Here is a 25,396-nt window from a genome sequence, read left to right on the forward strand (position 1 = left end):
AAAAGAGCGGCGCGTCACAACTCAACCAATTTTTTTTCTCTAGAATTTTTAATCTTTCCTAGCCTTTTTTCTGTAATTTAGGGTAAGGTTGTAATCGTAATTTTTGTAAAGTTTTTGTAGTTTTCGTAGTTTTTCTTTGTTTTTTTTTAGTTTTTTTTTTTGTAATTCAAGAGAAAAAATAACCCCAGTGGAGCATTTGATTATTTGTTTGCGGTGAAACATTCATTCACCTTTTCCCCACTCTTTAACACTACAATATTCCTATAGCAAAAAATAAAATAAAATAAGTAGTAAATAAGGCAAAAAACAACATGAGCGGCAAAAAAAATGAAAATTAGAAGTTTTATTGACTACAAAAAAGAAATACAACTGCACATACATGTTCTCACCCAAATTCTTAATTTTACGACAATAAATCAACCCGCGATGGAGACCTGGGATCGTTCAACGGTACATCTTCCATGCGAGAATGATCCGGTGATGTTGGTGTCGTGGCGGTTTGTGGTAGAAGTGAACTTTCCGAAGGACCCGGTATTTCAGTGTATTCTGGTGGATTTTCTACCCGAAGAAATGATGGCGGTAACGTGTTTTTATCGGATATCGGCTGTTCTCCGGTGGAAGGAGGTGGAGGAGGAGGACCGGTGGCGGTGGCGGCGGCGGCGGCGGCGGCGACATGGGAATCACTCGCCAGCGATTCCGCTTCTAATGTGGCTACACTATCCATTGATTGTTTCGGTGGTAACGGTCCCGCTTCCACTTGTGCTGGAGAACTTTGTACCGTATACGGGGATTCAGGAGTGTATCTAGGAGGTGCTCCAGGAACGAAATGTTGATAGCTAACATTCATCGTTGCTCGTTGTCTGCAATAATTTGCAATAATTCTCTGTTTTGTCTGGATTTTGTTATTCATACGGAGAAAAAAAGAAATTCCTCACGGTTCGCAAGCTTTCGTTGCCGAATTGCAAAGAGTTTGTTCCGCAGAAGAAAAAAGTTTAAGAAAAAAAAATAGGACGATTCTAGAAAAACTGCTAACAGCTAGAGAATGGAGAAAACTCAGAAATCCGTGGCAATCGACTCCACACCAGAATTTTTCAAGAAATTACTCTTTAAATGAAAAGAAGTTTATTTTCATTTATTTTAATTTAGTTATTTTACTTCAACCTACTTATATTTTATTTGCTTAAGATTCAAATTCACGAATCTATTTGTTTAATTAATTTTTTAATTCTTGTAAATTAAAAAACTAAACTAGAAAAGCTAGAAAACCTGGAAAGTCGTTTCAGGCAACAAATTCCTAATTTTTCCAATGAATTACCTTCTGGACTTTCGAAATTCCGAGACTTTTTTCCGTTTGTTTCAATTTATTTATTTTTTCACTCAAATTTAAATTTAATCGAAATTCTTCTGAGCCCTGCACATTTTTGTTTTTTCTTTCTGACACAACTCTGGGTGTTTTCAAATAAATAAATACAAAATTAAGTGAGAGGCGACTAAATGAAACTATGTATGCCGAGACTAACTATAAACCGAAATCATTGTCGCATCGAATACTATAAACTGTACTAATAATTAAATCCATCTACTACTTTAAACCTCCTACTAGAATTGAAACAAACTGGTCTATATTTATTTTTATCCCAGAAAAAAACATTTCAAAAAGAAATCCACATTGACATAATAAATTTACTACTACGATACGTTTTCTGTACGTTAACGTTTAAACATGCGACAATTTCAAAAAAAATTCCCTAAACTACAGTATAAATTCGATTTCCCTGACAAATATTTTGTACTCCAAAAAGACCGGGCATAGGTACGGATAGGAAAGCGCTTGTCCTAATCACTGTACGCCAAATACTTGACGCTATGTGTTGACATTTTTCGTTCAGCGTAGACACGGATGATTTCTTACTAACGATGATGAAAATCCTGGAAGCGAAAGCTTGTTGAACCGTTCTTATTTAATTTTGGGCCTATTATTAGATCCTGGATGAGAAAAAAACCTACTCTCTTTGATGTAGCCGCATAAATTTGTATAATAATAGAGTGTAGCGGATTTGTATACATGCGATAATAATACTGAGAAAGCATAACGCTATCGATGACCAAATCTCGGCCCAAACTGAAATTTCTGAGGTTTTTTTTTCTTCAGAAAGGAAGAGGAAGCACCATAGCAATGGATCGTATCATTAAAATATTTAACTGCAAGAGAAAGTTGGGAAAAAATCACCGTATATATCAAATTTCAAAGGAATCAACAAAGTTAAACAAAAGATTTTTAGAAAAAAAAAGAGGAAGAAAAAAGATGATGAGAGATGAAAGATGATAAAAAAAGAAGATGCATAATTATTTTTTTTTACTTTATTTATTTATTTTCTACTCTGTAATCTTTGTATAAGAAGGAAAAATACAACGTACAAGCTCCATGGATTGGCTCACAATTGGTATCGCTTCGTGATGGGATCACCGCCACATAAACTGAAAGTGAACATATTCGCATCAATCCATTTTATGGACTTAAGAAGGAAGGAAATGGCAGGAAAATCGGATCGTCTCTAGAATTTCGGGACCCTTTTTCAGGTATATGCGGAGTGTCGTCAGAAAAAAAGAACAAGGAAGAGCTAAGACTCGAAAAGTTACTTTTTTCTCCTGTACAACATTTTTCTGTAGATGGACCGTCTCTGTTACTGTAGTGTAGTAAAGTTTTTATTATAATTTAAGAGTTTTTTTTGTTCAAAAAAAACTGTGAGAAGGTCTAAACGTTCGAAATTTTTATTTCATTTCTGAATCCAGGCCGCAGTAGTGCAGATGGAAGAATTTTCCCCGAAAAAGCTTGATGGATGCTTATCTTTTCCAGCAATTTTCCCAGAGTCTTCTATGATGTCATCTTTTTTACTTATTGGTTATCTTAACTAATCATATCTCGCAAAAAAAAAACGATTACTGTAACCAATCGATGCTGCTCCTGATCATCGCGAGAGACATATTCTAACGAAAGACCTACTTGTCAGGAAAAAAAACCATGTAAGAAAATGTGAGATTATCCCTACAAAGGTCACAAAATGCGTGGAGATGGGAATTCCCGCATTATCGATTCGATATGGTCTTCAAGTTCTTCGCTTACTATTATGAAACAAAAAAATCACAAAAAAATCCACGCCATGAGTTTTGTTTCCATTGACCTTGAAAAAACTTTTTTTTCTGGATTTTTGCTAGCCAACACCACGTTGAAGACTGTTTTCCATTGAGAAAAGAAGATAACGATGAATTTTTACATCACAAATCGTAGTAAATCACAGTCAATCAAATTAAACGTGAATTTAAAGGCATCACTCCACGAATTTCAGGTGGATTATTCGTATACGGCATAGTAGATTATGGAGAGGGGATGATTCCGTCCATTTCTTCCTAATTGCCGTAAAAAACGGCTGCCCGGAAGATGCGGCGCATGCACAAGGCTTGCGCGCTCCAATCGAACTCTTTGTAGAAAATAGTGCGCCGGAGTGCTCGAAGCCGTATCTTCCCTTTTTTTTACGAAAAAAAAAAAAAAAAGACGGAATCACCCCCTCTCCATAATCTACGATCCCGTATACGAATACTCCACCTGAAATCCGAACCACCTCAGAACTCGTAGAGAATAGATGCGTTTAAGAAAGAACTCACTTCTATTAGGATGTACCGTGACCGTCTCTGCACTCGATGTGGATGACAGATCAGATGCTGTAGTGGCTGTGGGGGTTATTGATGTTGTAGCGGCAGATCGTCTCTCACATTCTCTCTTATAGCTTGGATAAAAACTTATACCGACCAGTATTCCGAATATGATAAAGAACATCATGAACACGTAGATTGCCTGCAAACTGTGCTGTATTCTTTTTTCCTCCTTAAATCTATAAATTAAACCATCCATTTTTCCATAAATTAAACCAATTAAATTAAACCAACAAATTCCCTGGTCTTCCGAAAAACACAGAAATTCTTCATAATCTACTTTCTCGATGAAAACGTAAAATTATGTTTGAATTCTTTTTTTAAAAAAAAAAGTGATAGGATTACAAATAATTGATTTTGCGCCCGTGAAATGCTGGTGGAAAGAGAACCAGTAAGTACTGACGTGTAAAAAAAAAGTTTGTAATTTTCAGTAATCCGATTTTCCGAGAAAAACTCTAAACTATCTCAGAAAAACGATGAATCAACGTTGCTTACATAATCCAGAAACAGCATTTCTACGTTAAACACCCTATCTTCTTTCATTCTGCCCTTAGGCAGCAGGAGAACAACTTTTCTGGAACGTTTTTTGGTTTTTTGTTTAGAACAGAAAATTTCTAAGTTGAAGCGAAGATTAAAGGCGAAGAAAAAGTTTGCTATTTTCAAAAGTCTCATTATTTACCGAGAAAAGTTCTAAAAAAAATCCCAGAAATACCATTAACGTTGCACACATAATCCAGAAACAGCATTTCCACGTCAAGTACCTTCCCTTCTTCTGCTCTGTTCTTGAGCAGAAGGAAAACACTTTTTTTGGATCACTTACTTGTTCAGAACAAAAAATTTCTGATCGAAATTAGAAGTTAAGAGAAAAAAAAGAAAACTACAAGAATTTAGGATTACTTGAAGCATGTCTAAGAAAGTTTTGTTTTTCTAATATTCAAAAATTATCGTCTGTGTTAATTCCAATATTCAGAAACCATAAATCACCTAATTACAGGCCAATATGTACCTTTTTCCTATTTTTTCTACCCTCTTCTGAACTCCTTTTCTTCCAAGAATCCTTTTGGGTCAGTCGAAGAATTGTACGGATTTCATTTCAAACCCTTTTTTCTTCAACTTTCAAATTTCTACGGTAAATGTGTCGTTCAATTTTACTTCTGTTCCTCCCAATCAACTGTTTGTTCGGAGACCACACCCTACTTTTTTTGCTCTCAGTTGACTTGCCGGATCGCCTTTCCTGCCCTCTTCTCTCCAACCAAGAAAAACCATCCCCTAATCAATCAGAGTACAGAAGTACAAACTTCCTCCCTCTCTCTCTCTTATCAGCACAATATTCCTGGATATTGTCATCGAAAAGGTGCTGATAAGAGGAGAAAGGAGGAAAAGGGAAGGGAGAGGGGGACAGAAAGCAAATTTTTACTCGTTGGCACAAATCACCACTGATTGATTGATTATTGATTGCTGATTCGAAAGCTTTGAGCTTGGACGTGGCTTTGCAAAGGGAGGTCCGGAAAAATTCCAACAAGTAACAGAGAGCTCCGGTAAAAAAAAATAAAATTATTGTATTTTTCATTTTTATACTACTGTAGTCTAAAATATTCTCTATCAAACAACATCTGAGAGCAGCATTTGCAAATGTTCAAAGTTTTGAATTTTTCTGATTAATTTCTTGAATTTCTAAACAGTTTCCTGGATGAATCCAACTTTTAGAATAAGCAGTCCAATAAGACATTTGAATACAGTGGCATGGATTTTATCCTTTGTGCAATCACGGACTTTCTTGATTGGAAAAAAAAAGCACCAAGACATACTGAAATAATTAGTGGCCGTAATTAATGTAAAAATAATAAAATTTTGAAAAGTCGCCGTACATTAATTAATGTAAAAATAATAATTGTAGAAAAATCTGTCAGTAGATCTCTATCCATATATTTAAAGAGTGTGACCATAACAGAGGGCACAGAAACCTATCGAAAGGCAAGAGAGTGTGGGCCCAACAGAGGCCGCAGACAATGACAGAAAAGCGAGAGAGTGTTGGAAAAAGAGATGGTGCTATTCTTAGAGGTAGGAATGTGTCAAAAAGATGGGATTACTTTGAAATAAAATAGAAAATCTCTGGAGAACGACTCTAAAGATAATTTTTAAAATTTCAAACCACATTTTGTCAACAGAACGTATACTCAGATCCTAGGAATTATTGCGACTATTTTTTAATACTTCAAAAAAAAACGAAATCCCAAAAAACCCACCAAATACGCCAAATAAACAGTCAAATGTCCGGGTTTTCTGTGTCGAACACCTTGTGACAGGAAGAAAACCATTCCAAATGCGATGATCAATTCAAAGAAGTAAATGAAGAAATTATTTGAGCAAACCAGGAATAGGGCAAGCACTTGTGACAATAAAACCAAAGAACTCAATATTCCTACCGTACCCTGAAAAAAACGAGAATTTTCTTGGCATTCAACAAAATCCAGTGGTTATTTACTCAATTTTTTATTTGAGAAAACACTTACACTAAGTGGTATATTGCATAGTGCACGTGGTTCGTCGTCATACATCTTCACTTACATCTAATCACATAAAATTGCAATTTCTGGAAATATATACGCAAATATTAGCGATGATTCCTGACTGGAATCGACACGAAAAGAAAATATATACGATGAATAATCGTTGATGGTGAAGAAAAATTCAACGATATTAGTTCTGTTCGATGAAAGAAGAAGTTTCTGGAAAAGTACACATTCTGGAAAAGGTCATGAAATACGCAATACATATGCGAATGAAATTGCTTGAAGTATGCCAGGGGAAAAAACTTTTAGGATGGGGAAAAAAACGCACTCCAGTCGCACACATGAATTGAATTCTCCTTTTCGCACAAGTATTGAATAATGTGCCACCACCTATACGCACATATGGTCGATTCGAACACCGCATGTTCATATGTGAAAGCGCTAGAGATGCGTTACTTCTCTGGAGTTTAAATAAAGTAATCGGAGAGGAGGAAGAAATACGGAAAAAGAGAGTTGAATACACGCTCTGAAAGACTTTTTTATGGGATAATATTTCGGACTTTCCTTCTAGAATTCTCGATAATCTCATTGAAAGGCAAGTTTTTCCCCTCTCGAACACTTCTTAACCACAGAACGCATTTTTAAAGGCAGCGTACCACAAAGGAAATTGAAATGGTACACAAATCCAAAGGAAAACATAGAGTCTGGATACTAAACTATGGAAACGACTGTGTCGCCGCTCAATTCCCCCTAGTCGCCCTCAAAAATGGCGTGGGAACCGTTTTTTGGGAAATGGCGGATCGTGAGTACGCGCCTTTGTCCACGCTCATGTTCTCTCAGCTCTCTATTCGTCGGTTTTACTTGAACTTACTTTACTTACTTTAACGTTTTACTTTTAGTTTACCTGCTGAGGAGATCTTATTGATTTTCGACCGCTCGCTTGTGAACGCGGCGCGTGCGCAAGGATGGTGCATTGCAACTGATTTCGTAGGAAGAAACACCGTCCTCCACACGGATTTTTACGACCGTTAAAGGAAGATGGGCGGAGCCACGCTCGTTTCCGTAATCTACAATCCTAACCTTTCGTTTTTCCCAGAGGTTTCCGTGCCACGCTGATTTCGTGATTCTGTTTTTAGAAGAAAAAAAATTAAGCAAAGTTTGACATTTAGTTGAATTTTAGACTTGACATTTGAAACAATAAGGTAGAGATAATAAAAATTATTAAAGATAACAAATGCACTTCCTTTTCCGCCTTGCAGAAAGTGCCCTCAAATTAATTAAGTGGGACCTTAGTGGTGCGTCACATGATTTGTCCCACGAGAGATAATAAATAAAAATGCTCTATCAGTGGAACTGACGTTGTGTTCTAGATGGAGAGGATTCTACTGTATCGTATAACAGCTTCAAAATCGTCATCTGGAACTATTCTGGGAACAATTCAACCTCGCTCCGGGTGGCTTTCTGACATCAGTGACGATATTGTGAATGTGAATATTATATTATATACAATAGTGGCTATATCTTTGATTAATAAAACTATATTTTTAATACTTTCAATACATCTTAATATTTATATTCTTTAGTATTTTTATACTTATATTTTTTAATATTTTAATATCTATATTTTTTAAAAGTTCCACCTGTTAAAGTTTAAAATTGGACCTCGGGTACGGGTATTATGTCGTCATCCATTACTTTGAAGCGATAACTAACAGTTATCCATGGAAAACGAATCGCTGGTGTGGTTTTCAGTGACGTACATATTTATATGATATTTCTCTAACTGAACTAGAACACTCATATTACAGTACACAAAAAGGTCCTTCAAATATGTTATCCTCAAAGTGTTATGTGTCGGAAAATGTTGGGAAATGTTTGAAATGTGGACTCAGTTAGATTTTGCAGCTTGGTCACATCTACACAATATTTATTCAGTTACACGAGCTTTTGCTGCAAAATAATTCATGGGACGAGTGATCAAAAATTTTTCTTATACAATAATTACTATTCTTACACAGTAATTACTTTTTATTCACTAATTACACGCTAATTATTGGCTGAAATTGCATCCTGAAAAAATGAATGAAAAAAATGAAAATGAAAAATGATATAGATGCTCCATCCTGAGTGCATTCTGAATGCTGAAGCAGATAGGCGGAGGTTGGGATAAACGAATGAGCGCCCATTTTCATAATAATGAGGATTTTAAAAATAATAATAAATTGAAAAATATTAACTGAACACAACTAGAACCATGACTGTATGTAAAAATCGCTTTAAAGACGTTGTATTATTTATATTATATTATTATAACTGATTAATATTATGTTAGGAAATTATTGGAAGAAATTATTAGATTGGAAATAAATGGGACCAGGAGTAAAGGGAAAAAATTCCGGCACACATGAAATTTGTCCTAAATTCAGAAAAAAAATAGTAGTAAAGAAAAGAAAAAGAAATCAACCGATAGCGACAGCGAAAGTGAACCATAAAATCATCAATGCATCAATTGATTTCGTAATCGAAGTAGAAGTACAGTATTAAGGCAAATATTAGGAATTCTGGCTAATCGGTGCAGGAATTCAACTAAAACTAAATCAATTTTAACGGGCAAACAAAAGAAAGAAAGTGCTCGAACGGGCATCGAGCATCAGCCAATAACACTTCAGAGAAACTAAGCAGTTCTGGAAGAGTGTTGCTGTTTCTCCATGAAAATCATCCCACGGCAGCTTCCCTGACGTCGTCGTACATTAAGCGCCTAACGAATCGATGCATCAACAATAACGGCTAACGTCGACGTATGTACATACATATTTGCACGAACTTTTGATTGGCAAAGTGCCAACGCTCCATTGTGTATGCATCCATAACTCACAACTGTGTTGTTCGTCGAGGAGAATAAATTCTAGAGAGAGAGAGCTTTCCAAAAGTACATACATAGACTGGAATCCTATGCGGAAAAGAATTTTTTTTTTTGTTGAAAAAATCAAAATGGGTCACCATGAATGTATGACGACGGGTTCCGCCTTAGAATGAAATCGTCGAATTCCAACGATAGATGAGAAAAGGATTTGGAGATATCCAGGAAAATTTACTGGTAATTTACTTATCTTGATTTTCTCCTTTCACTTCTTAACGCCTTTCTATATTAAAAAAATATTTTTCTAAAGCATCCATTTTTATTATGTTTTTAAGTTCGTTTTAAAGGGCTTTTCTTTTTTCTTCTCGATGAAAAGAAACCCTTTCGATCCGATAATCATTCCAGTCCTTCGCCCCTCCTTCATCATTTTTTCGCTAGTAGCGCCGTGCAGCTGAAACAGCTGAAATAACTGTATAAGCTCTAATGAAAGATATGGATTCAGAATCTTCTGGATACCGGCAGGTCGTAATTTTCCAATCCCTGCTCTCCAAAAATGTCTTGACAATAGTAATTACCGTGAATGACCTACATACGTTCAAGTCAGATACTACTCCTATGCCTCCTACCGTACCGTATTGTATCCTATCGGCACTAATTAAACTCCAGATGAAGTAAGTTTGGATCAATGATGGGAAAAACGAGAAGAACCCAGAAATTCCCATGAGTGAGGACGCATAGCTTACTCATACTTTGTTCATCCGAGAAATTATGGCGCCGCTCCGGAATCGTAGCGATGCTGCACGTTTTCCCTGAAAATTTTTCTACGAAAATCTTCCAGCAAGCATCCAAAATCAGATGTATCCTTGCGTTGTCAAACCGCTGGAGAATCTTTGAAGCATAATTTTCTGATCAAGTAGATCACCTTTATTAAAATTATTGACGCATTCCGCAATTTTTCCTCGCAGAAAAGATTATGAGAAAAAGATTGAGATAACATTTTTTATCGACTTCATTGACTATTAGAGGTAGGATGTGCCGGAAAGCGTACAATTTCCCCAACTATATGTGAAATCATCCCAAATACATACATACAATCCCAAAATGTTCAACAATAGCGCCGCAGCAGGTGTGTTATTGAGGTGATTCATGCTAAAACTAGACGAAACTAACATATACAATAGAAATATATTACATATTACATATTTTGTTAGAATAAAAAAAAAGAATGCTTTAAATTTTGGCGTATAGTGCAAGGATAAGAACGTTAGCATAGTTATAGTTTGGAGCATACTCTGGACATCAGAGTAGAAGCGACAGACAGAGTAATTCTAAAATAAAACCTATAAAAATTCCAATTCCAATTTTATAATATTCACTGAATTTTTTTCTGAAAAAAGCAGTTTCCAGGTTTTTTGACGTTTTTTCTTTTCAAAGTAATTGCAAAAAAAAGAACCAACTCTTTGAAAAGTGCGCACTTTTGCATGAAAACAATCCTCGAGAGTTTTGAGGAGAAAAATTTTCTTCTGAAGGTTCCATTTTTTGTTTTTGCAAAAACAAAGAAGCGAGCAGGTGAAAACGACCAGTATGAGAAAATTGTGATTTTTTTTTCAAGAATTTACTGACCTTTTCATAACCATAAGCACCATTTTTGAATTTTTTTCTAAACAATTTCAGACTCATGGAATTTTCTATGATGCGAAGCTGGAAATCAGGGCGTCAAATGACGCGTCACTATTGATAAGTACAGATAGTTAAGTAAATAAGTGAATTGCATCAGAAATGCTTATTCATCGATTTCCTTAAGCGTATTAAAAGATGCAGATACAAGAAAGAAGAAAAAGAAAGAGGAATGATAGAGGAACAGATAAAAAGAAAAAGAGAAGGAGGAACCGACTGTTATCTGTCCGCTTACAATTTCATTTCTACAGTTTGAGCTGACAAATTCCAATAAGGTTCACTGAGCTGTTCTAAAATTCTAAAATAAAGCCCTCAGCAATCATCCAACCCTTCCTGGAATGTGTCTCGGCTTTAATTCAGGATCGTTTGAGATCTATGAACTCGTACGAGTGCTTGGGCGGATCTCCCTATGTACCGAGTCAATGTTTTTATTCGACTACACACTTCTGGTACCGACTTATCGACCTTGGAGGGGAGGAATGAAAGTCTTCTTATCATAGAATAGATTAGTGAAGAGTAAAGGATTAGTGTTTTTATGTTTAGTTGTTGCGGGGCAGTTATTATAGACGTTGGGGGACCTATGTATCTTTTACCCCTGCACTTACATCCGCCTTAAGGTCCGCCGAGTCAAATTAGTTTATCTTAGGATTGGGGACGAAAGATCAAGAAAGGTTTTTTCTGAAGATAAAACTTCAGGAAGCCTCGAAAAGAAAAGTTACCGTTGAAGAATAGCGAATCGCGTATAAGATTGCGAGACGCTACGATCGATAATAGTAGAGATAAGAGCGCTGATTGTCGAAGGTGAATATGTGCTGTCAGAACATCTGATTCGGAGTCGTTGTCGGATTTGTTTGTTTAGGAACGATTGAGGACATTTCTTGATGTGAAGGAGACTCTTTGGCAGATCGAGAACACACATACACATACACACACAGCCATGAGAATGCGAATATGATTCACTTGTTTGACGAAGCCTCTCTCCTCGCAGTCAAAACCAACCGAACATTTCAATGCTTCATGTGTGTGTGTCGAAACATCGCGCCACATTTCCGTATATTTTTTTTATGGAGATAGGACGACACAGCAGGGAATCGTAATCAGTACAGTGACATTACACATTGACGTTTTTTGACGTATAAAATTTGTTTACTGAAGAATTTAAATCGTGTACATGTCTTCTGTTCCAACACGTTCTCTTGTCACTTATCTGTACATAGAGAAGCGCTCGTACAGATATCAGCGCTGACGAAAGTACGGTCGAAGTCATGGATTTGCTAACGTATGCACGGGAGAAACGAACGTTTGACAGTAGAACACTAAACATAGAAGTGATGTTTTCACGCAATAGTGAAGATGTAGTCGGAAGCACAAAAAGCATTCTGTAACGTCTGCAGAGTTTTCTTAAAATTGGATGAAGAGGAAGTACCGTAAGTGGAGAATCTTCAGTTGACAATTCACAGACACAGCTACGTATTCAAGATCATGCCAAGATTCAAGGACAGTCGAACATGGGCAATTCTAAGGGATATACCAGCAAGCTGTTTTCGACTGGTAAAGGAAGTTCTTTCTTTGAAACAGAAGATCGTCTCAGAAAGACTAGCAGAATTGCAAGACTGAGCTCTGCAATCAAACCAAATCTTCACAACAACATTGACACACAACTAAAGGTGGAATAAACATCGTTTAATTGCAAGATCTTCTGCAAACGTCACGAGAGTGACTGAAGGCTTCTATAACCAATTATTCTTCTCAGCAAGAGTACCTACATCAATATCATCGTATCAACACGATGATTTGTAACCAATTCTGCCAGACGAAGTCAGCCGTGCAACAAACAAAACCAAGAAGGAAAAGCGCCAGATTCATATTCGACCCCTGTCAGATTGATTGATTGATTGAAAGCAACTGGATATGCTATGTTCAAAAGCCCTGACCACACTAGGCAAAGGCGAAACGGAAGCCTATCGGAAATTCTAATCACTGCAGTTGGGCGGTAGCTGTTGATACCAATGATAGTCTAAAGATAGTTTAAAGACATCAGTCCACGAATCTGAAGTGGTACGGATTTCAGGTGGAGTATTCGCATATGGCATGTTAGATTATGGAGAAGAGGGTGATTCCGTCCATTTCTTCCTATTTGCCGTTAAAAAACGGGTCAGAAGATACGGCGCCGCACAGAGCTGGCGCGCTCCAATCGAACTACTCGAAGAAAATAACGCGCTGGAACGCCCGAAGACGCATCTTCCGGGCCGTTTTTTACGGCAATTAGGAAGAAATGGACGGAATCACCCTTCTCTCCACAATCTATGATCCTGTATACGAATACTCCACTTGAAATCCGTACCACCACAGATTCGTGGGGTGATTCGATGCCTTTAAACTATCATTGGTATCAACAGCTATCGCCCAACTGCAGTGTAGTTTGTTATACATGAAGCATTTAGTTCCATCATTTTACAAAGAATGATGGTTTCTCCAGGCATCAACCAAATATTTGAACAAGCTGGCTTTTGGCGCAACTTTTTCACCCTAGATCAGAATCACGTTATTAACCAGTTGATAAGGAAGAGTAATGAGTGTGATTTTCCACTGTGGATAGCTTTGTCGACTATTCGAAAGCTTTGAAACTATGAAACAAGACACGTCCATGCAAAGACAACTCGTCCAACTCGTCTCCCATTAAATATCTACACTTTTGCAGCTGTAACTATCAAAATGTGTTACCACCACGTTCTCATCCACGGTAGACGATGTGATCGACAAGCAGACCGTATCTCTCCTGCTTACTTCGCTGCCGTTCTGGAAAACGTCTTCCCTCCGCAGCACAGAGTGGAAAAACCGATGAATCAACATAAATAGGCGCCGTTTGAATCATCACAGGTACATCGCTGATATTGTCCTCTTCGCCCATAAACATCAGAAACTTTGTTTAATGCTTCAAGAAATGAGCGTGAAAAGTCAAACGGTGAAACTGAGGATGAATTTCTCTGAGACGCGACCAACTCTGGAAAAATCTCGATGTTTATCAAAGGGATCATCTATAAACCACTGCTACAACTCGTTTATCTCAGTGAATGGATGTTTCTTAAGACAAATCTCACAATTGAGACAAATAAAAGAATTCATCCCAGTTGGTACAAGTTCAACCGATTCCGTAAATAGTTCACTAACAGTAGATTTTCAATCGAGATCAAACGTCGACTCTATATGAAATGTGGAATCTTCCCTCCCCTGGTGTACAGGAAACAAGGATCTCAAACCACAATGTACAGAAAGCTCAACGGCAACAGGTGGAAAGATTACTTGGTGCATCGAGCAAATCTGTGGTTGGAAAATACTGCAAAATTCCCACACGTCAAGACAAAAGCGCAATTGAATAGAAATAGACGTGGGCTAGAAAGATGTGTGCTGCAAAAGACAACCGAAACTGAACAAAGATGATTACTCAATGGATTTGGAAGCGATAAATTGGCCGAACAAAAGCAAAATGGAGAGATCTTGTTCGGAGTTTGGAGAAAAGTGGTTGCGAACCACTGCTACTGCAGAGCTGAGCAGATGGAGAAGAAGCAAGCAGCAGAAGGACATGCAACGACACATTGTAGCATTGTGATATCGTCCCACGAATGAATGAAAAGCAAAAATGCCAGCAAGATTAAAACTTTAAAGAAGGCAAGGAAAAGATGTTTCTTTTTATCTGAGAGACATTAAGGGCATAACGATATGTCATTCAGTGCCACTTCCCAATTTTCCCAAATTCGTCTTTTACTGTTATCGATTGCCTCTTCCCTATTTCGTCCTTTACTTACTTTCTTACTTCTTTACTATCTTCTCACTCCTTTCTACTACTTTTTTCTCTTCTGCGACAAAATCTTCACACTAACTCACTTGTGACTTACTTAACTCAGATTATTTTTTTTCTTACAATTGTCTTAATAATGTTTTATTTGGGACCTTTCTTCATGTTTTAATAATATTTCTGTTGGGACCTTTCTCCATAAAAGTTAGCTTAGGTCTCCCAGCATCATAAAAATCCGGTAAAAACGTAAACGCTTGCGTCCAAGAATAGAGGTGGAAAGAGTTTGTTTCTACCAACGTCAATGAAACAGCTTTCAGTTATCCGTAGAAGACTGTGAGCGTATCATTGTACATAGCACAGGTATCGATTAGTTTCCACTCTAAAGACGAAGATAGGTGAGGGTCCCATCACGCAAACGTGTACTATAAATCTGTTAGGAACACAATGGGAAGTAAAATAGAGGTTGCAAATTTCTGAGCGAACCATAGCAAATCTGCATAAATGGAATTTTTTAGTGAACATGCTTGGAACAAAATAGAAATACAACCTAGACTGTACTGTACTTTCTTTTCATAAAGGATAAAGGATAAAGTCACTGGCGTATCAATCCACTTGGGATGCGCCAACGCGTTTTACTGGGATTCGTAATCGTTGAGGTTTTGGAACGCGTGTTGGCCTATACAATGACTTGCGGGGGCCAGCCGATGATCAAGTCAGTGTTTTATCCTCCCAGACAAGTCTGGTACCAATTTATCGACCCCGGAGGGATGAAATGCTTGGTGAGCACTAGGGCGGATCCGAACCCTCGACCGTGTGGCTACAACGGACCTCTAACCGACTGCGCCACACCCGCCCTCTTTCTTTTTATAGCACAATCAAATCCACAAAACAAGGATAACGACTGGAATAGGTAGAAAAAAGGAAAGGAGAGTTTGTATCAACCAGCGAATGAGGAAGTGTTTTGGCAGATGTGAAGTGAGTATATGGTGGCTATATAAATAATGTACTCATTATCAGGTGAATAAAACATACAGGGCTAGTGGTATGTCTCAGTTATCGGCCATAAGACGTGTAGTACTGTAAGATGGGTCACAATAAACAAAAATCAAAGTACATAGTCTGCAAATCTGTGATCCATAACACAGTTGGCTATTATATTATATTATATTATATATCTATCTGGTGCCTTACAAAATCTCTCCTCTATCATAGGACTATGAGCGCACAAGTTTAGCTCAGGAACCGACTATGGATACGGACCATACGGTTTTCATACGACAGGTGAGAAAAAAATCTGCTAGTACTGCTTCGTACCTGTGAAATGTAAGCGCATCCAGCTGTCGATGTATAGAAGCGATAGCGAGAGCCGAGGATTGATGCTTTGTCGTCAATTGGGACAAAAATTTGAAATTGTCACGTTTCATCACACAATAAAACGAATAATATAAAAAAGTCCTTATCTAGGTTTTCATACGCCACTCAATGGTGCTGATTCTCGCCAATAGTCAACTGAATACTTCACACCTCGCTCTTTATTGCCACATCTTTATTTGAAAGGTAAGCGAAATTAAAATTCCTTTTTTAATGTAACGGTTTATTAATTCATTAACTGGAAAAGTTTAAGGAAGTACGGAAGTTTTCCAGTATTGTATCAAACACATTTTCTGAAATTTTCTACACTTAAAATTCGAAATCAAGTAAGCCAAGCCAAAAGACCACGTAGTGCGGCTATAAATTGGCCACCTCCTGAATAATTACCTTTATTTTTGAATAAAATAATTTCCATATGAGGAAAAATTCATGGACAAATTTTGATTTAAAAAAATGAGGTTCGCTTTCGATTTATAGCCGTGCAATGTGAACTTTTGTACATGTTTGTTTGTTCAGCACACGAGGTAAGCACCAGCCGATTTGTTGTTGTTTATTGAGTATGCGAATCGTTTTAATGTTTTTTACGGAGTGATGAGTGATGAGGGATTTAAGAAGACAAATCACTTATGGCTTTCACGTTCCCACTCACTTTGACGAAGGCGATACACGACACGCTGTGAATAAGCATCAAAAACAACAGTCCGTCTAGTTCGACCAAATCAATTTTTGGAAGAAAAAAGATTATCCGCAAATAAAAATGATATTGAATCCCGTGCAGACACAATAGCAAGGATGACGTATGTATGGATTTACAGTTTGAAACTTAATCGTAGCTAGAAAAGATCACAACACGCATGGGACGACACGCAGCAAGATGTCGTCTACGCTTCTACGCTGCACGACTTGAATAGGAAACTCGAATGTTTTCACTTCTTCTCGTAGCTAGAAAAATTCTCTTCAAGGAATCGTTCGTATCGCTGAGACAGAACATCCACAAGGATTAAGATCAATTTCTGGCTGATCATTAGTTCTTTCAAGCGGGCATCAAAGATCCTTTTTTTGTTCTTTTCACTTTCAATTCAGTTGCACTTCAGAACAATTTGCCTAGCGCTTTTCTGTCCTGTGCGTTCTTCGCTAACGGCTTTTGTCCAACGGTTGTCGCTAAAATGCATCATATCACCATTTCTGTGTTGGAAAGAGCAACTTCTCTGATCTTCGATGGTTAAACGAGGGTCGAAGTTGGAAAATCTTCTTCCATTTCCGTAAAACATGATACTTCCAAAATCACGCTTTCGGACTGTACGAAAGCTTTTGTAGCATACCAAGGCAACAACTGCACTCCTTTCCTGCTTTTGAACTACCATACCGTTCAACATTAGATCAAAGCAAGAAGAACGGCGACGTTAAAGAGGTGAACACGGAACTGGATCTTCTCGGATCGGATTCTTGTGCTTCGCTACATCCTTTTCGCTTTTTTTGCCCCCAGAGCTGCTCGCTCCCCTCCCCCTTTCCATTTTCGAGCCTAAGCACACAGTGCCGCACACCGTTCCAACGAATATGTTGTGTTAGCGTATCAGCAGCCAATCCGTTTTTCATGACTACCGACCGTCTTTTTCAGTTGCGTACCGATCTTCCCTTACAATTCGTCGAAATCGATCGGTATTCGTTCCGCTAATACTTGATGTTATAAGAACGATGTCATCAGCCGAAACGACGATGGTGTAACTACAACCATCAACTTTCGTCCCCATATTATCTCATTCAAAAGTTTGCATTGTGCTCTCGACACTTACGCTGGATGTTGACGATTGCACCATCCATGATGAACCTTTTCAAAACTGCTTGCTCGCGTGGTTTCTCTAATGCTTTTTTTCCAATCGAGTTCGATAGCTATCAATTCCATTTGAATCGTACCTCTTATAAAACTGCACCTTTCCGCTAGTTTTCCTGCGGTTAAAAACCTTGCACTCCGCATTAAACTCCTCTGTTGGTGTTGGTGAGGATAGGTTCAAGTTTTGGGGTTCCATTGTTTTGGGACCGTGTGCTGCACTAACGTCTTCAACGACGCCGTCCGATTTCGAAACGGAAGACCTTTGGCATGGCACGTTCATATTCATCCACATGAAAAAGAGATAAGTGAAAGTCACTGTCGAGGAGATCAGAGTACAAGTCTTCAGTCTCTTGAAACTTTCTCCTTCTTCTTCCTCCTTCCCTTCCCTTCCCTCTTCCCAATGGAAGTTGTTTGTTGTTCCACTTTAGTACCAGAAAGAGGTCATCTTCTTACTCTCCTTGGAAAAGTATCGATGAACTTACCTTTTCTATTTCTCAAACTTTAGCTAAGACTGCTCCTTTGCTTCCCTTGAACATGTTTTCGCCTAGTCTCTCTCTCTCGGACAGCTTCGCGCAACTCAAGGTGTAACTCCATTATATCCTGCTTGCTGAACATCCGTGAATGACCCTGAGGATTTCGGAGGTTTCGGATTCGGATAATTGTAGCCTTCGTAGCCTTCAGCAACTTCTCCATCATATGTCACGAGCCGTATTCGTCATTGATGTCTTCTGGGATATCACCTCAAGTTCATAGCAGTGTAGTCGATGGATCCTGCTCCTGGCTCTCTAACAGAATCATTCTCATTAAAATCACCAACAATGACCTTGTAGAAGGCACTGTCTCCTCCGAGACCACACAAAAAGCTTAAAGATGAAACGAAAACGACCGGCTAAAAACTGGTGTGATAAGAACAAACTGTGGAAATAAGTAATCGGTTCCATCGCGTTGCGTACACAGTTACGAGAGAGTTTCACTCAGTTTAGGAAGTTTTGTCGTTGCGAGTGGAAGATTAGTGCTGTCAGCGAATGAAACTTGAACTATTACTGAGTACGAACTACAAGTCAAGTCTGAATGAAGCTTTGTCATAGCTGTGAGCGTGACGGCATCATGTTGCAATTAAAGGCATCACCCCACGAATCTGAGGTGGTGCAGATTTCAGGTGGAGTATTCGTATACGGGATGGGAGACTATGGAGAGGGGGGTGATTCCGTCCATTTCTTTCTGATTGCCGTAATAAACGGCCGGGAAGATGCGGCGCCACACAAGGATGGCGCCAGTATACGAATGCTCCACCTGAAATCCGTACCACCTCAGATTCGTGGAGTGATGCCTTTAAATCTGTTATGCAATGCAATCAATGCAATGTAAAATGCAATTATTGATCACGAATGGGATACAGTCGGGTCAGAAGGATTTCATGTTTGGCGCAGTTACGTAGGTGGCTGCGTTCGATGCGGCGTGGTGTGGTAGCGGTCAGCGATTGGCATTGGTGCTAGCGGTTCTAGTCGAAGTGTGCCCATCGCTAGCTTCAGACGGACCGCAACGATTATTGGTGCTAGCCGGAGTTCCACCTCGATCTTAATCGCTACGCTCCAGTGCACGGTTCACCGCACCGCTTCGGGAATCACCGGCTACGCAACTGCACCGAGCTTCAGTTCGTTTTGATCCGAGTATAACTGGTACAACTCTTGCAAAAATATCGACTGCATTGATTTGTTGCAGTTTCTTTAGATTTTCTCTTAACCCAATAAATCTGTGGGGATTTTCGTACAATCCAAATATGAATATCATAATCTCTTCATGCGAAATTATTCTCCAAGTGTTGGAATGCGTAGAAAACGCGCTGTCTAGAGTCATTCTGAACGAATCGCTAAACTGTTGACCAGAAAGTGCTCCTCCTCGGAAGATTTACTCGTTCTTCCGGCAAAGAGGTTTATTTTCGATCAACTATAACTCAGTCGCCAAAGCAAAGATTTTTTGATGCTAAGATTCAGCAACACTTTTGTTCACGAAGCGAAAGGTCCCTATAGCAAACCGGCAGAAGTGTAACCAAGTATTAGGAAGAGGACCTACTTTTTTTGAATAGCTGACTTTCGTTGTTGATTATCTGGTAAGAAAAAACTGTCTTTAAAAGGTAGTGATTTATTTTTTATTTCATGTTTGTATTATCGTTTTTATACTATTCTTATTTTATTAATCCAGTATTTAACGCAGCAACAAAAAAAGAAACAAAGAGTTTTTCTTCTGTTTGATGTTTTAGTCTACAATCTGTCTTATTTACTTACCTCACCATTAGACAGCTGATTTCTTATCGATGACAGTCAGTCTCACATTGATGTCATTCCCTAGATGTCGACGACTTTTAAGAATCTGTGTGTTATTGTCTTGAACTTTATTTTAAAATTCCCAATCTTATAAGTAAAATTTATTGTTTGAAATGAGGAGAGGGTGAGGAAATCTTCACATTGAGCTCTGATCTCTTTATTTGCTCCTTATGATCGTAATTTACCCTCATATAATTTCAAAACTAACATAGAATTTCTTTGGTTTTGCATTCCAGACAGTCGTTGAAAGGTGGCCACAGCTATGAAACGATTGCAACGTACCTTTCATTTACCTTTTATGATATGCACATGAAGTTACTGCCCGATACTATTGCACCATTTCCATTCCAGGACATTTATTCCACGCCGTTGGGCTCTTGTACCGCTTTACGATACCGGCGGACCATTTTTGACGTCATGGGACCCAACTCACCCCATATTATAGTTTCTTTGCGCCGGCGCAGCAATCCAACGCCGTGGGATCCCATCCACCCCATTTTACCACTTTTCGACGCCGGCGCACCAATTCGACGCTGTGGGACTCGTCCCATCCCATTTTGTAGCTTTTTGGCGTCGGTGCACCGATTCAAAACCGGCGGACTCTTTCCTTCCTCTTTTTGGAATTTCGTGGCTGACACACACTGATACACGTGACAGAATAATCCCGTTATTATATACATAGCATGATAATCCATTCATTAGAGCCCATAGCATTTGAAATGAGGTAAGGCAGTTCAGGAAGTACCTTAGAGGAAAACTTAACGACTATTGAAGCGGAACATTCGCCTCCACGTTTATCACACTAATAAATCTTTTCGGATCTTTAGGAGAAGCACATTCTTTCTGCTGTTATCGTTTTCCTACGTTTTTCTTCTATTTTCCTAAGTTTATATTTATCAATTCGATACGTAGCTCATTGTCGACAAATGTAATTGTAACAATCGTAATTTGAAAATGTTTACATCCAGAAAAAAAATGATTTTTTTTTCAGAATAGTGGTAATGCAATTATGTGCATTGATCGGAAATCGTTTACGTTTTGCAAATGCATCCATATCACGGTAAGTGGATCAGATATACTATGTATATAATGCATCCAGAAAAAAACACTTCTTAGCATTTTCCTAGTATTTCTTAGTATTTAAGACTAAATATCGCATTTTTATTCTTAAAAGAAAAAAGCGCTTCTACTATTTGAACCCAAAGAGATTCTTCTTTCTTTTCGTCTTCTCTCCTGTCATAATTCACCGAATGAAACGTTTTCTTCACTGGGAAAACCTTTTCCAGTAAATGTAATTCTCCAATAACCTATAAAAAATAAACGCATTATATGGAAGACCCTTCCGGTAATTTTTACATTTATTTCTGTTTGTGCTGTTTCATCACTTAATGACGTCATCCAACGTAGGCACACTAAAACAAAAAAAAGTGATTACCTGTCAATCCTGACTCCGGAAAAAAATTAAGAGCTACGTAAAACTGAGTCATCATGCACGCTTTTTAGCCAAAATATGCGGTAGCCAAAAAAGTGCGTAGCATAATAAATATTAGGTGGTATAATTTACGTAATTGACTTTTGAAAAAAAAATGTGTTTTCAGGAAATAGAAGAAAATTTGAGTAGAATAAACAAATCTTTGTCGGGAAGGTTTTTTTCAGGATTTGTGCACCGATCACACCTAATTAATCTAATTTCTTCAGAAACGTCGAATTAGGTCATCTGTCGATTGCTAATATTTTGAAAACTTCCTTCTTATCTTATCGGATTGCAATTAACATTAAACGCAGAGCATTGGTACAGGATCTACCAACAAAATCTGGAAATTTTGATGTGAAAATTCGAATAAACACCCGTAAACGTTTTCCATTTTTTTTCATTTTTCCATCGAAAAAGTATGGAGTAATTCCCTATATTTCGCTTTGGGGGAAAAATTACATGCACATCTTAATCCTAATCACTTCTCATCAAAATTGTATAAATCATCGGCCACAGTGTGAAATTGAGATTTTTTTCTACATCTTCCAGCCATACATTTAATTTAAATTTTTTTGGCGCCGCCATAGTAGAACCATCAATTCACTGTATTTCTTCGTTATTTGTTGTTTGTTGTAAGAGCAAAAATAGTTTCATGCTTCATCTTTCGATAAAAAAAACTTTCACATTATCAAATTTCACCCAATCAGCGGTAACTAATATTCATCATCCAATAGTTCCAAAGTTTTCAATTTTCAAATTCAGCTAAATTTTTACAGAACTATGAACTTTGAATTTTATGAACTTTTCAAAAAGTTGCATCGGTGAACCATCAGTCCACTAAAAATGGAATAACGACGCTATTCACCCTATAATCCAATCCAATGTTTTGAAATCCCAAAAGGGGTACTGTCCTGGACGGTTGTCTACCCGATTTTTCTACCTATATAGGGCCCTGATCAGTAATTTCAGTGCGATGACTTAGAAAACCACAGCTTTACTCCCTTAGTCAGTTACGTATCTCATCATTCAACATTTTCTATAACTACTTGAATTTCAATCTTTTTTTTCAAAATCAACTAAAAATTCCGTGATTTTTTAAAATCTTTCTGAGTTGTTCCAGAAAACTGTTTCTGACTTGTCCCAGAAAAAGAGCAAAAGAAAAAGAAAAAAGAAAATAAAGTGCTTCCCATTAACTACTCTCTTTTGGGATGTGGCAACACGTTTGAGCAATCGAATCAGTGCTGTTTTTATCCTACTGTACATGTCTGGTAGCAGATTATTATTATTATTATTATTATTATTATTATTATTATTATTATTATTATTATTATTATTATTATTTGCTGGGGAGGTGAAGGACATGGCTGGCCTAGAGCGGTTTTGAACCATCGACTGTGTGCGCAGTCGCGGCGGGATCCGTTAGGTGCACTAAGGTGTGATCGCTTTGGCGATTAATGTCAATTATATGAAGTTAAATGGATAAAGTTGGGGCGAATGTAGTGTAGCGGTTAGAGGTTCCGCTTCCTGCACGATCGATCGGAGGTTCGAACCCGCCCCAGTGCTCACCAAGCCCTTCATCCCACCGGGGTCGATAAATTGGTACCAGACTTGTCTGGGAGGATAAAAACACTGACTTGACTGACCTCAAACGATCCTGAGTTGAAGTAAACGTGGGGTCGCATCCCAAGCGGATTGATTAACGCCGGAAACTTTATCCTTTATCCTTTATATGAAGTTACTGAATGAAATCGTGTAAAATCCATGTCCATGCCGCTGATGGCAGATGGTTCTTAGCTGCAACCTGGAATCTTGGGTTCAGCCTTTCCTCGCTCATCTTATTGTGATCCAGAGACTCAGATCAATATTAGTGGCTCTACCTGATTATATTGAACATTTCCATATTTTTCTACTTCGTAATTTCCCTCCGAAGCTTCCGAAGCTCTTTTTTTTCCAGGAACTCATCTACATAGTATACGTTACAACCGCAATCACTCATACAGTACCAATTTTATTCCTTCTTTTCTATGCACAATGGTTAGCACTTATTGCGGCGGCTATCATCGCCATTGCTCACATTTTCTTCGCTGTCGCCATCCATAAAGAGTCATATCGACTTCTCGTCATTTTCATAGTTTATCAGGTATGTTTAACTTTTCCTAATCTGATGATCATCCTCTAAATCTAATGATTAATCTTTTTCGAAGAATTTTCTAGTTTTTTTTCTCATCGAATTTTCCAGTGTGGTGCGGTGATAGCGCTAATCGCTCTAGATATATGGGCATTAATAATTATGGAAATGTTTCCTGGAACAAGTATTTTCGCTGAAAATTGTCGCAAAACCAATCCTACTAATTACAATGAATGTAAATCGTATAATTTACAACCATCTAATTTTTCAAGTCTAATTTTAGTGAAAAAATTAAAATAAAATAAAATTTAGGCGTGAGATTAAAGGCGGCCATACTCGGAGGTGTGACCTTAGCAGACACCATCATAAATCTCGCATTTGTGGCCCCTGTTCTTAAAAGCTATTTCCTTTTCCTGCGAGAATCACCCATCAGGTGATGATTTTAGTGTTTCCAGAGAAAAAAAATCCACTATATTCGTACAATTTTTTTCGAGGATTTTTGTTGATCCACGATTAAATATGATTTCTCTAACTTTTTTAAAACCTAAAATTGAAATTGGAAACTTTAAAAATCTAAATTTGAATCTATAAAATTCTAAGCAAGATTTCTCGATGTTTTCAGTCCGTCGTCAACTGCAAAAATATCACGATTCTCCGCTCCTGGGATTGGAGATGCGGCGTTGGACCGTGAACGCTACTTCGGCTCCGTGGACGTTCCATATTTCAGGAAATTCTCAGCGAATCCTCAGCAAGGACCATTTCGCGCCCAACCTTTCACTGTATATGCACCGTTAAGGGATCCGTTAGCGCTTGGCGACACGGGACTACCGCAGCAATACGCCAACCCTACAACTGGAAATTCAGCGTATGCAAATCCAGCTGGTACACTCTACCAACAACAAAATCCATTGTTTGTTTCACGTATGCCTGACGATAAGGAACTCACTGCTCAACAGTCCTATTTGCCTGGTGGGAATTCACTATACGCCCAAGTGTCGATCCCGAAGAAATCTTCAGCCCAAGAATATTCCGCTGGATTCCATTCAACGGATTCCAGCGAATATTCTAGTGAAAGTGAGCCCACAAAAAAGTACTCAAAACGTTCTAGTATTCGTGCAAAAAGTAGTACAACTTCTCAACGATATCCTGGATACGATACAGTATTCGATCGGAAAACCTCGGCGGATCCTTACATTTTGCAAGAGGGATTTGGTAGACGTGATCGAAAATATTCGAGAGATATTGACCAACCATATAGGTCTACTGGTTATTCGAGAAGTCTCGGAAGATCCAGATATAGTAGAGAGGATGAATCCCCATCGATGAAGGATCAGAGAAGAGATTTTGATCGTTCACCGTACGCGAAGGATACGAGGCACTTCTCTGATATTCCCTATAATTCACGAGATTTTAAACATTCAAGATTCGATCGTCGTCCATCTTCCGACTTGCAAGGTTACAGAGAACCTCCACCAGACTATTAACTCTAGAGAAGAGAGGTCCTCCTCATTTCTACATGTACACATTTCGCTATCTATAGACTCGGACGACATTCATATGGTCAACGATTATTCCAAACACGATTTCAATTTGCAAATATTCTTCAAAATAAAAATCCGTAGATTCCCTTGAAATTTTTCTTACTCGAACAGAAGGACAAGAAATCTTTCTATTTTTCAAAATTTACCATCGAAGAACTCATGTTTAGTAC

The 25,396-nt window shown here is 38.1% G+C and overlaps 3 protein-coding genes across 5 annotated transcripts; 1 reads left to right on the forward strand and 2 right to left on the reverse strand.

Annotated features, from left to right (window-relative positions):
* Positions 1 to 403: 403 nt before the first annotated feature.
* Positions 404 to 910, reverse strand: RB195_004243 (uncharacterized protein; the record flags this gene model as incomplete). The annotated part of the gene is made up of 1 exon (XM_064181178.1): positions 404 to 910. The coding sequence occupies one exon, from the start codon at positions 908 to 910 to the stop codon at positions 404 to 406; it is 507 nt and encodes a 168-aa protein (XP_064033268.1).
* RB195_004244 (uncharacterized protein) lies at positions 404 to 6,269 on the reverse strand (the record flags this gene model as incomplete). 2 transcript variants are annotated; one of them, XM_013439309.2, is made up of 6 exons in its annotated part: positions 404 to 860; positions 2,008 to 2,122; positions 2,419 to 2,478; positions 3,664 to 3,853; positions 5,958 to 6,143; positions 6,225 to 6,269. In XM_013439309.2, 6 exons carry the CDS (start codon positions 6,267 to 6,269, stop codon positions 404 to 406), a joined length of 1,053 nt encoding a protein of 350 aa, XP_013294763.2. The 2 variants fall into 2 exon arrangements, with proteins under 2 accessions (XP_013294763.2, XP_064033269.1); XM_064181192.1 differs by lacking the exon at positions 404 to 860 and adding an exon at positions 1,749 to 1,929.
* Positions 6,270 to 15,805: 9,536 nt separating this feature from the next.
* RB195_004245 (uncharacterized protein) lies at positions 15,806 to 25,169 on the forward strand (the record flags this gene model as incomplete). 2 transcript variants are annotated; one of them, XM_064181206.1, is made up of 6 exons in its annotated part: positions 15,806 to 15,838; positions 21,075 to 21,143; positions 23,512 to 23,697; positions 23,797 to 23,920; positions 23,998 to 24,118; positions 24,308 to 25,169. In XM_064181206.1, 6 exons carry the CDS (start codon positions 15,806 to 15,808, stop codon positions 25,167 to 25,169), a joined length of 1,395 nt encoding a protein of 464 aa, XP_064033270.1. The 2 variants fall into 2 exon arrangements, with proteins under 2 accessions (XP_064033270.1, XP_064033271.1); XM_064181207.1 differs by lacking the exon at positions 15,806 to 15,838 and having other exon boundaries at positions 21,093 to 21,143; positions 24,308 to 24,654; positions 24,794 to 25,011.
* Positions 25,170 to 25,396: the final 227 nt, after the last annotated feature.

Source organism: Necator americanus, chromosome I (assembly GCF_031761385.1).
Source record: "Necator americanus strain Aroian chromosome I, whole genome shotgun sequence".
In the NCBI taxonomy this organism is placed as follows: domain Eukaryota; kingdom Metazoa; phylum Nematoda; class Chromadorea; order Rhabditida; family Ancylostomatidae; genus Necator; species Necator americanus.